The 12,694-nt window shown below is 42.0% G+C and overlaps 1 protein-coding gene across 11 annotated transcripts in view; it reads left to right on the top strand.

The window, feature by feature from the left end:
* Nucleotides 1-12,694, top strand: part of LOC119657894 (protein tramtrack, beta isoform) — a 500,286-nt gene that overhangs the window by 376,044 nt on the left and 111,548 nt on the right. For 9 of the 11 annotated variants that reach the window (XM_038065041.1, XM_038065039.1, XM_038065038.1 and 6 more), the window contains 3 exons: nt 2,858-3,049; nt 7,978-8,769; nt 8,973-9,074. In XM_038065041.1, the coding sequence (XP_037920969.1) occupies nt 2,858-3,049; nt 7,978-8,769; nt 8,973-9,074 (1,086 nt within the window). The remainder of the gene's footprint in view (nt 1-2,857; nt 3,050-7,977; nt 8,770-8,972; nt 9,075-12,694) is intronic. The other 2 variants (XM_038065045.1, XM_038065048.1) reach the window with 1 other exon arrangement.

Below are 12,694 nucleotides of genomic sequence, written 5' to 3'. Positions count from 1 at the left end.
ATCGTTGACAATTTCTCCTATCTAGGGTCAATCGGTCCACGGTTATTGTCAGCCAACAGAGCCTATTTCAGCTTATAAAAACTGTTCGACTCGAACCGTCTCACCATAGGGCTCTTACTGTCCAAGACAATGATCTTGCCATTTCTCATGAATTCTTCGGAAACCTGAGTTGTTAGCAAGAAAAATTGCGAACTCTTGGCCGCGTTCGTGAGAAGAATCCTCTGAGGAATTTTTGGGCCCTACATGAGGATGGACGATTCCGTAGCCTACACAACTACGAAATTTATGAGCGATATCATTACCGTCAAGTTGTGGATGAAATACGGCTCAATAGGCTGCGGTGGGCGGGTCACTTAATCCGTGTGGATTAGAATGGTCCAGCCCAAAAAGTCTATAAGGACAATATCTGTGGTACAAAAAGAAGACGAGGCAGACGAGGTGGAACGATGGCGTAGGTCAGGACGCCAGGCAACTTTTAGGGATATCGAATTGATGGACCTCGGCGCAAAACCGGGATGTCTGGAGTTCCTTATTAAGGCAGGCCTAGATCGGATACCGGTTGTTGCGCCGTTGATTATGATGAATATGAAAGGAGGCAGTGTGGATGCTCCACAAAAGAATGAACAGGATACGTATAAACTACGAATAGAAATTTTGGTATAAAATTTTTAACGTTGAAGAACGAAGAGAATATGTTAGGAAGACAAGTCTGAATATTAAAATAGTCCATGCTAACCTCAATAGGCATGTGTATTAAGTAAACAAGACAAGTGCCTCATACGTGTACATGTAAAAATTATCATAAACACGAGTTTACGCAATCAACCAATTAAACAAATTTAAAATTACAATATTGACATTTCTCCAAGCAGAATTGCCCCCTTGACAATTATATAATTTTATATAATTTCTTAATACCACCGAGTTAAAGGTAGACATGCTTATCACCAACCTATTTATTTGCATCCAATTATTGAGATGAATCGATTTGCATTGTAAATAACTTTCAACACATTTTCCTATGAAAACCTTGCGCTCTCCTAGGCTTTCCATCATGTCGTCCTAAACGAAAAGAAATGATTTACTGTTAAACCACCAGGAAAATTAAGACTCATCATAACTCCTTCTTGGTATAAAGACGTCAAACTGATCGACCAGAAATAATGAGGAAGATACGATTTACGCACATGTTGGCAGCCTGGGGCAAGCTAAGCCTTTGGCAATTTAGTGCTTCTGCCCACAGAAAAGGCCAGCCTGCAGACAGCCGACCTTTTTAACCCTGGTTATGAGCTTAGTGTGGAATGTGCTGAGTCCGAGAAATCAAGCCTTAACTCTTCACAAATATTTGAACGAAGGGTCCAAAACTAGATACCATTTCGCTCCGATAGCTTCAAGTATGTTAAAAGACCACCATTCGATGGTTGGATTCTACAAACCATGAGTGCAGAGCGAAGGGTTAACCCTTCCACGATCTACACTCTGTTCATTTTTTAATTACTTAATTATTTTTCTGTAAATTTCGCTCAAACAAATTATCAGATAAATCATCTTCTGTTTATTTCCTAGCCATTACGCTGCGCCCAAGAAATAGGCTGCCGTTCAAATGGCTAATAACAGAATAATGGCCGGTAGTGATTAGAAAGGTGAAGTAAGAGAAAATTTTAAAGGAGGAAAATGGCCAGCGGCTACTGCAGAACATCTTTACGGCACCACAGAAGACAGTGTACAAAAACCCAAGTTTAAGATAGAAATAAATACAAAACATCTTAATTTTTTCGTTCTGGCTCGAGTTCATTTGAGTTGGTGTTCTGCATCCATTCTTCCACTGGCTCAAATTTAGACGCATCGCTATAGTGGTGGCGAAGGAGCGTTGATGCCAGAAGATTGCGTCTTGCTTCTAACGTCTTAGGCTTTTTGCGTAACTACTGTTACTGGCTCGTAGGTAGTATGGCAATAAGTGGAGCCCATTTGCTAAGTACTACCGGGATCTTCAATAGAAGAGCCTGTACAATACTCAGTTGTCGGCCGAACAATAATAACGGAAAGATTTTATTAGGGACGAGCCTTTTACTTTTCTATCTACCTTGTGTACTGGAGACCGGGCATGGAACGATATTATTTAGTTTAGGAGAATAAATCTAGATTTGAAAGTAAGTAAGTAACCAGGGATCAAAGCGTTTGAAAGTAGGGACTCACTTTTTTAGTGTAAAGAAACGCTAAGAACAGAGGACTATATATTCTATCACTTCAAGTTCTTATTAATACTGAATGAAATACATGGAATACGACTCTGCTCTACGCAACTCCTCCCGTACACAATTCTAAACAACTTACAGATTGCAAATTAAGATCCGACAATTCATATGTGTCTTCATTCCGCGATCTTGAGGGCATTCCACATATCCATACCTGCATGTAAGTCCTGTGTCATAAAAGAAGCACAACAAACAACGAAATCTCTATTTTGCTTGCATCTGAGCGATTGCAATCTTTTGGTTTCGTAGGCCTGTGGGTTGGCTGAGAATATGGTCTTAGAGTGGCCAAGAAATGGACGTAGAATGATGGGCAACTGTCATGCCCCACAGGTTTGTTGTTAAACTGGAGCGATATTTCTCTCTCATAAATATCAATTTGAAATTCGTAAATCTTCTTTAACACTAACCCAGTTGTTTATTTCTAAATACGCGAAGTAGAAAGGAAGGTCCATGACCCATAATTTATGCATATTTATAGGCTCGAATGTTGTGTTTCACTTACATATAAGGCTATCACTATGTCAATTATCTTTTAACGATCAAATCGCAAAAAGAAATGTTAACCATTGAAATTAACCCATTTCTACTATTTTTTCTTTCAGGTGGTCCTCTCGGCCTGTTCATCATATTTCCAGAGCCTGTTCCTGGACCACCCCTCGCGACATCCAATTGTGATTTTAAAGGACGTCCGTTTTTCAGAACTGCAAACTTTAGTCGAATTCATGTATAAAGGCGAGGTGAACGTGCAATATTGTCAGTTGTCTGCGCTGCTAAAGACAGCTGAATCTTTGAAGGTAAGGATAATTTCTACAGTAATTTGAAATCTGGCTGGCCCAGTTTATACAGTTTAGTCACATTGCACGCTAATATGATATACGATTTGGATGCAATTGTATTAATGAAGAATTTCACAAAATTGTTTGAATTAGTTCCAAGTAGCTGTCCGACCACCCCGTCCTTCTCTTCTGCTGCACTTGAAATTAAAAAGGTTAAATTAGAGCGTCGTAACACGGGACTCCCTGATTTCATAAAGTCGTTCGTTTGGTAACTAAAGTTTTCCTATGATAACAGTTTTCGCAAGTCCTCCCGGTCCATAGTTTTCACAACCGCTAACTTCAAATTATCGAATGAAAAGCGACCCTCTTCGTATGGAGCTGACAAAAAGGAAACTAGGAAAGAAGTTTAATGATAGCTTCTGACGAAAGCACGAACGAGTGGATCAGTCAGTACTGCTTCTCCTTCAACGATGTGTAGGAAGTGCGCGACTGATTCTGAACTGGGTTTCCGAGCTACTCTCATTTAAAAAGTGCTTTCTCTAGCTTCCAGAAGAGGAGCGTAATGGTGTTGAGGCCCTGGAACAACTTGGAGTCCAGAATTTTGGGAACAAACTGGCTACTACGAGCTTGGTACCAACACATTACAAGTGTCGATTCCAAAAACCATCGAAGGGGACGGGCAGCACACGGCATCTTCATCTAAACCGTAGATGAGGTGCCATATCTCATTTTATTATAAAGCGAAGACTACACTTATCAATCAGATCACTAGCTGCATGACGTGGAAATTAGGGGCTTAAACTTCCAACATGCTGACTTGTTGTATGCTAATGCAAGTGATAGATCCCACTCCTACATGGCGGTTTCAAAAGACCTCCAAGCTATCTTGGTTAACGACCTATGTGATGGCGGCACCACAACGATCACATTGACCATAAATAGCCAACAGGGAGATAAGGAGATTCTCTAGTGCTCTTCTTTTTACCATTATGACGTAGACGGAGTTCCCAGTGGAACATTCATCATAGCTAACCAATATGCCAAAAGCAAAAGCATGGGAATAATAGCAGGATGTGCTGTTAACGCCTACCTTATATGCTGGGTGAAGTTTCAACATCAAGACGAGAGGATCGAGACCACTAGAGTATCTTGTAGGAACCTATAATGAACTTAAGAGATTAGGATAATCAAACGGCCATCCTGAGTGGCCGAAGACGACCTAGACGGAAAAGCTATCGCAAAAACCTAAAAAATTTACGCAATTGATCGTCCGGCCACAAATACAGAAGCTCCATCGGAGCGCTCAGTCGACAGGTGCAGCCAGGCTCGGGAGTGTGGGAGGCTTCGTTTGAACGCTACGATCGCTCTCGTGCCATTATACAAAATTCACGTACCTATACCAGTACGTGGGTCCGCACCGGATCTTGAAAATAACTGCACAAACATAGGGATTCTAGTAAGCCTAACGCGCGGCCTCTGAGGTTCGCTCCCTTCCTTGACAAGTTTTGCGGGCTAAGGAAAAGGAGAAAAGAAGGAAGTCCTCAAATTAAAAGGATTTATGATAGTTAGAATTCATGATGTGGGATATATATTCAATTTAAATTGACAGCACAATCGAAGTCATTTTGAAATAATAAAAACTTGTTGTTTCTATTTGTTGGTGTGAATATTTATTCTTGCAAACACAGATATTTCGGGAACCACTTGTTCCCTTCATCAGTGCTAACAACTTGTTAGTTCGGGAACCACTTGTTGTGTTGTTGTTGTTGTTAGCACTGATGAAGAATAAATATTCATACCAACGAAAAAGAAAAAACAAGTTTTTATTATTTCAAATAATTATTCGTTCGAAACACCGCATAATTTCACTCAGAAGTCATTTTGTTTTTTAAGGGGCAATGTTGAAAGTTTAAAGCAATCAAAGAAATTAATCACAAAAATAAATCAAAAAGAAAAAAAATATAAAGTAACAGCATTTTTTAGGGATTATAAAGATAATAAATTCATAAAATATAGATAAACTAAAAGATGAAAATAAAAAGAATAATAAATTTCAAGCCACTCCGCCGTAGCCGGTCCCAAACCCGGTTATGAAAGGAGCAGGAATGGATAGCTTCAGTCTGAAGCGTCTCAGGGGGTAGGTGAGGAAAGTGCAGGAATTTTACCGTCTTTCAGATTACTCACTGAAGAAACTATTACCATACTTGGCAGTTAGGTATAAAATGCAAATCTATTTATGAGAAGAAGAAGAAATTTAAGATCCGGCACGCATAACCGGGCTCCTGTAATGGATAGCACGACGTCGAAACCGCTAGTCGTGGGGCGGTTCAACGTCTAGGCGCCACGTTCACCAGGAGCATTGCCACGCCAGTTGCAGCTCTTTCGCCACAATCTATGGCGACCACTTCAGCAAGTTCGCGTAGGCAGCGGATGAAATGGACTGAAGAAATGAACCTCTTCATCCACTCCTACTACGAAATAACGGCGGGGGCGGGTACAACACCTTACTGCCCCTTGTTGCACCAGAGATTCGGCCAGAGTTTCCCGCAATTCACGCACATGACTGTGCAACGAGTCGCAAACCAGTACCGCTATATTACTCGCAGCGACACAATCCCGGCCACCATCAAGAATCATGTTCGACTTGAGGTCATCGCGGGAACTGGTTACCGAGAGTCGATTGGGGCAGAGGCGGCGGCATCAACAACACCATGCCGCACTGTAGGCAACAGTTTCAGTACTCGGTGAAGCACTCTTCTACGACGAATTCCAAAGAGCGTGGGTTGAATTCTCGCAAATGAATACTTTGCATAGACCAGGTATTCCCAGGCTCTTTGCATTTCCAGCAACTCCGAGAGTTCTATCTCAAATCAATTATGAAATTGCATCTCGGCTGTGTGCTGATATGTCACTTCTGTATTGTGATGCAGTTACGGCTGTCAGATTGCACGGTCAGCAGATTCGCTTTCGTGTTATTTGCTTGAGTGACCGAAGAAATTCTTCAGGAACGTCGGCGGGATTCACTTAATCAAGACATTGCTAGACAGATTTAGGTCAGCACTGGCAATGCCAGCAGACGGGTCAGAAATAAAGTGCAGAGGGTTTACAAACACTACGCAACTACGTAGTTGAAATCTTAGGAAACATAAGGTGGCTTCCAGATACGTCTTCGAAAAGACATACTCCGTCGCCACGAGTTTTTTTTAGGATTATAGACTTAATAACCGACGGGTCAATCATGGAAAACGGGTCGGGCGCAAGGAAATCCGATTACGGAACTGGCTCGTCCTCTCGGAAAAATTACGACGATATTCCAGGCGGAGATATAGGCCATTTTGTTGGCAGCAGAAGAATGTTTGCGGCAAAAATGGGGGGATCGCACCATTCGAATCTGTTCCGACAGTTGGGCAGCATTATCAGCACTAAACAACAAAGACACATCAAGCTAGTTGGTGTGGAGTTGCCTTCAGCTCCTGCTGAAACTTGGCCGACTGAACGAAACATTCCTGATTGGGTGCCAGGGCCCATAATGCGTATAATGAGGAAGCTGACAGATTGGCTCGCCAAGGTTCTGAATGGTGGCAGTCGAAAATCTTTGTGAAAGAACCCAGGACCGCTAGAGCGGAATTTTTGTTGTCGTTTAAGAAGTGGGACATAAAAAGACAGTCCTGCGCTTCGTATGCAGCTGCCCGGCCTCCTCAGACTTCACCGGATGTGATACGGTTAAGAACCGTGGGGAGGTGTTCTTTCCACCTCGCAGTTGTTCGTCATCGTGGTTGAAAAATCGCCCGTTAACCGCCTTCCCAGGACCATCGAAATATTTGCGACAGCATGCAACCTCTTTCGTGATGCGCTATACACTTCTGGAATCATTCTTTCACTTTCCTGATCAGTGCAATAGCGAATTCTAATTTGTCACGATGCACACTATGCTGAACTTTTTGGGATTTCGCTACGTATCGAAGTTCGAGCGTGTTACCCCCATCATCACTCGCAGCGGTCAATAGAGCTTTCAACCCCTTCCGTTAATCAATCCATTTCCACGATTCCGCAGTTAGCCAGATGTTATGAACGTGGCCGACGACCTGTGTAGCCCTGCGTATCTGAGTAAAGAGCATTTTTGACGGTAGCCCAATGCTGATCAGTATTTTCAATTGGGCAGTATATCTGCAGTCGGATCAGCAGGATAGGTCTCCCACTGTCGAGCGACAGCTCGATCATATAAGCAGTCGATGTTTAACGTGGGAAGTCGGAGCTCTCTAACCGTGCAAGAAGTGGCGGACGCAACACGGAAGCGAACATAAGCGACCATCATACTTACTCAATATTTTTTTCCTTCATCCTTGCCTTGTTCACTATCGGAATTGGTTCATTAGGATTGGATATTTTATTATTTCCGGTCGTAAAGTAAATCCAGGAGGACACTAGAGGTTTCTAGATGCGTCCTTATCAAACGAAAAGAGTACTGCCACAGATGACCTTCAGTCGTTTTCCACTTCATGTGATGTGACGGATCCAGAATGAGTAGTCGAGGAGTAATGAGGAAGAAGAATAAAGAGTAATACAGTCAATAAAGTTTGAATATTTTGCAACGTTCAGCCCGTTAAACCTATTCCCCGGGTTCAAACCCTGGTTGTGCCATAGACGTTAAGAAAGAACTATCTGTGTGTTCACCCTATGTTCCACTACGAACGGAGAAGGGAACATACGTTAACAAAGTTTTAGTATGAAGGTGTACTATCCAAAAATTATGTGCAATGAAGTTTCCATACTTTTACATAAACTGAAGCCTTTTTCCAATTCCGTTACAAACCTGCACGCTTCAATGGTCAGGATCAAGAAGTTGGGAGTCATAATCAGAGTTTCTTATAGAATATAGTTAGAGACGAAATATTTTTTTAACAATTTTGCAATTTACGACAACTATTTATTTCCATTTGTTTCAGGTGAAAGGTCTAGCAGAAATGACAAATCAAAATTCAGCTTTACGGGAACCCGAACGTGAACCCGATCGTTTACGGCCGCACTCACAGCCAAAACCATCGTCCTGTGGGGAAACACCAATAGAAGTTTCGGGTCAATCAACACCTACACCTACCCCCCAATCGAGCAGCAATTCATCCTCAACCGTCACAGCAATCAATGCGACGAGTTTATCCCTTAAACGAGAGGGTGAAGCGTGTAGCCCTTCTTCGCCGAAAAGACTGCAATCCTCTCCCACTCCACTAGATCTATACCAACGTAAATGTCCAAGTAGAAGTAATCGTGATCGGGATCGTGATCGTGAACCTATAGACCCTTCATCAATGATCGAGGATAGATCGCCTTCACCATGTGATAGACCAAATTCAATTGAAGAGGATGATCCAATGTCGAATGATGTCATCGGGATTAACATGTCGATGAATCCAATGCTGTCGGTAGCTGGGAATACAAGTGGTAGCGTTGGTGGTTCTGGAAATTCAGTTCAGTCTATACAGCAATCTGTGGTTGTCCCGCCTGTCAATTCTTCATCTAGTTCAGTTGATCTCATGAGACCTTCATCTCGAGGTGGGAGTGGAGGAGCCGGAACAAGTGGCAGTAGTGTTAGTGGAAGTGGTGGGGGTGGTGGAAGTAATGTGACTCTTACAAGTACAGTTACGCACACGGCTACAAGTAGTGGATTATCAAGCCCGATAATCTCAACGGAACCCGTCGCAGGACCTTCCGGACTCGGGCCTGTTCAATCGGTCCCATTGGTAAGTAGCATTGATTCGTTCAGGGTCCTTCTACATATATGAGACCATTAACTTCAAAACAAGAGAGCTTCTCTACGAAGATCCCAAAATATTTTCAAATTACTCCACACCACTCTATATAGTCAATTTGCAAGTCAGTGCTGTCCTGTACAAGGACCCATTCACCACTATTTTTGAAATTGTTTCTACAGCTGCATTTAAAGTGCCATCTTTTCTTTCAGTCGTTAAAAAAGGAGGTCGATTGGGACCGTAGTGATGAAAAGTCGACAAGTGATACTATTGAATATCGACACTCTCATGATTCGGTAAGTGGCCTACTGTCCTTGCTATCCTAATTTCGATGTTATTCATGAATTTTTGACATAAACTCTTTATAAGATAAGCTTTCGATGGTTTTTTGTGACTTCTTCCCTAAAATATTGTATCGCTTTCGATTTTTTTTAGTTGCATGCTTAATTTCAAAGTCATTAAGGCAAACACAAAGTATAATATCTGATAGGAGAGGACAAATTGTACTCGAAGAGAATACTATTGACATCAAAAATTGGTAGATGCATGTTTAGTGAACGCATGAATTATTCTATAGATCCCAGAAAAACTGATAAATTTTGAAAAACGGAGTTATCTTTGAATGAAAAGTTTTGAATCATTATCCATTCAATATCCAAGGTAGAAAGATTATTAAATGAATTTAGGACAACACAAAAATATCTGAACTCTATATATGAGCTTTTGCAAGCAGTTTTGGATACGTAAATTACTTTTAAATTAAGTTTTATTGAAAAACACTTGAAACATTCAAATCACAAAACTTTCTGCCAAGAGGGAGGTTCTACATTAAAAGAAGGACCCATACCTTGGGGCTATCGCTTATCGGATTTTTCTTATGAATAGAATAAAAATAATGTCTGGAAAACATAGGAATTACAGTACATCTCAGTTATACACGTCAAATACTTAAGCGAAATGTAGCTAACTATTGTCACAATAGCAGCTATGACGATTAAATCCGCGCACGGTTGTTGGCACCCAACAGAGCCTATTTCAGTTTACAAAAACTGTTTCGCTCGAAACGTCTCACCATGAGGTCAAAGCTCTTACTGTACAAGGCTATGATCTTGCCAGTCCTCATGTATTCCTCGGAAACTTGGGTTCTTACCAAAAAAAATTGGGAACTCTTGGTCGCGTTCGAGAAAAGAATCCTCTGGAGAATTTTTAGCCCCCTACATGAGGATGGACATTTCGTCGCCTACATAACGACGAAATCTATGAGCGATACCACGACCGCCTCATTGTGGATCAAATCCAGCTCAACAGGTTGCGGTGGGTGCGTCACTTAATCCGTATGGGTGAGGATGATCCAGCCCGGAAAGTCTATAGAGGCAATATCTATGGTAGAAGAAGAAGACGAGGCAAACCCTGCCTGATATGGAGTGACGGCTTAGGTCAGGACGCCAGACAGCTTTTAGGGATATCGAATTGGTGGACCTCGGCTCAAAACCGGGGTGCCTGGAGTTCCTTATCAAGGCAGGCCTAGATATCGGTTGTTGCGCCGTTGATGAGAATGATTGTTCCGCGAAAAATTAAATTTTGACACTGAATTGGTTCAAACCCTCCCAATAGCAGTTCATAGGTCACGTCCATCTTTACAACATCCACTTTACTTGAGTAGCTTCTCGTGATTCTGCAGGGCCCTTTGTTCCAATTCATGTTTTGGTCCACTAAGCATTTTTGGGTGATTCGAGCTCCTTCTTCCTTCCCTCCCTTTGTACATGTACGATTTTCTGAGAAGCTTGCATTATTTTTCCACCGTTTTGCATCATGTACTCTAGAGCAGCCCACTCGTCCTTACCGAGATAGTTCTCCCAATGGAGTTGTCAGCCTTTCGTATACAGGTGGGTGCAAGGTATATTCACGAACATTGAGGTTAATAATGGAGGGGGTTGTGGTGGAAGAAAGAAGGTGTTTTCCCAAATATCCGGAGTTCTCTTGTTTCATTTGTCAGGAGCTCGAAATTGAAACACACAATATGATTAGATAAAGGTGCGAATGGGACCCCCGTAATATACAATCCAACCCCGAATTTTACCTTTGAGTCGCTGAAGAAAGGGATAAGTTTCGACTGGTTCGTTGTCAAAGCCTAGGATTAGATAACTTTCCAATTCAACTAAAAAATTTGGACAGAGACTGTTTAAGAGGGTTTAGACGAACTGGGGAGCGCTTGTTACACTAAAAAGAGTAGATTGACTCTTTCTAAATAGAACAAAGACAACAGAAAGGCAACAACAGTACATATGCAAATGGAGTGCTATCTGACGGAATGGAGTTGATCGTTTGGTACATGAACTCCTGGGATTAACTTAAAGTGGGCCCACATACTATAAAAGTGTTTCTCGGCCTAGCCCTTTTTTTGTGAAAATCCTCATCCAATCCTAGAATTTCACGGTGAATGCTTGTTTTAACACTTTTCAAATTTTCAAATTTTTCAAATTTGTCTTATTTCAGAAGGTCTTATTTGAACAGAGGCTACATTTTGCATGCCACTTTCACGGTATATGCATCTGAAATTAGCGCCCTACGACATGCTTATCATTGACAACTCTATAAGGTCGCCTGCACGAACTCATTCAGACAAACTTTCTTAGGGGTTCTCTCAGCGACAGAACAATGCTATATCTGAAGTGATTCGTTTACATTTTCATGGTATTGGCACTCATACGGAGCTTGCTCGGAGAGATTCCCTCAGCTCTAAACAGCTACACTTTCTTATGCACTAATAGTAGTTTCAGTACCAGCCCTACAACCTCCAAACACGACCTTGCGCGCATAGAAGAAGCTCATTTCTAAGTTATAACGTTTCAGAATTGCAACTCTATATAAAGATTTAGTCAATTGGCAAGGGTCCAGCTGTCCCACAAACTTCAGACTCCATGAGTACGAAATCAGTTGGGACCACTCGATCAGAGGTGGGGGTCAATCTACCACGAATATTGGAATTCAGTGGTTGGGTTGCACTAGCATCAAAAGTAAGAGTACTTTGGGTAAGTAGGTAGGCAAAAGTGTCACAGTCAGTGAGACTCAGAATGGGCTCACCCAAAAGCAGTCAAGAGCGAAACCTTTTCTGCCAGCTCGTTGGTCCACCCGTTTCCCTCTATATCCCTGCTTCTCAGGAACCAGGAGAAAGAGACTTTTAGTAAACCGCGCAGCAATTTCGTTTGACCCTGTACTGACTCACCAGCGTGAAGGATGTCGCCTTTGACTTTAAAGCGTTGATGGTGGTTTGACTGACAGTCAAAATAGCAATATTTCGCTTAAGAATCGGATTAGAATCTCCGGCTGGAAGATGCTGGAATACCTTGGAAGACTATAAGATTGAAGTATTTTTTATATAATCAAAAAACCTTCCGATCCAGCTCCACAACTTAATTTTGTCTCATCAATGAAAAATACACTGTTTACTACGTTTTTCACAGACGTCTTTCAATCTGCCCAGGTCGGGAATCCCGTAGCGAAGTTTTGCCTGAAGACCAAACTACTTGTAGCAAAGTCCTTTAGAGATGCCCGAAGTCCTCTTGGTAACAGGTCAAAAACATTGCTGTAGCGAGGCCTCGTTGTCCAGTACTCTAATTCCCGGAACCTGACAACACTACACTATGCAATGTATTTAATGTGGAGGCTGAGAGGGAAACGTGTAGTAATACATTAAGGGCGTACTTTGTGGAAGCCCGTATACTTCTAGAAGTGCCCAAATCTGTGATTATGTGGTTGCTGCTAAGCTTAGTTCAGCTGTAGTCCCTACTGAATGCTGGTCACCACACAACAGAAAAGTAGTAGCTGGGGCTGCTTGCATCGACACAACCATTTTCGAACCCGTTTTTACACGAATGGCGTTTTACAAGCGTAGAAAATTACGCTAAATATCTTG

The sequence above is a fragment of the Hermetia illucens genome, chromosome 5, assembly GCF_905115235.1.
Source record: "Hermetia illucens chromosome 5, iHerIll2.2.curated.20191125, whole genome shotgun sequence".
NCBI lineage: Eukaryota > Metazoa > Arthropoda > Insecta > Diptera > Stratiomyidae > Hermetia > Hermetia illucens.
This window is presented reverse-complemented; position numbering and strand designations above follow the sequence as displayed.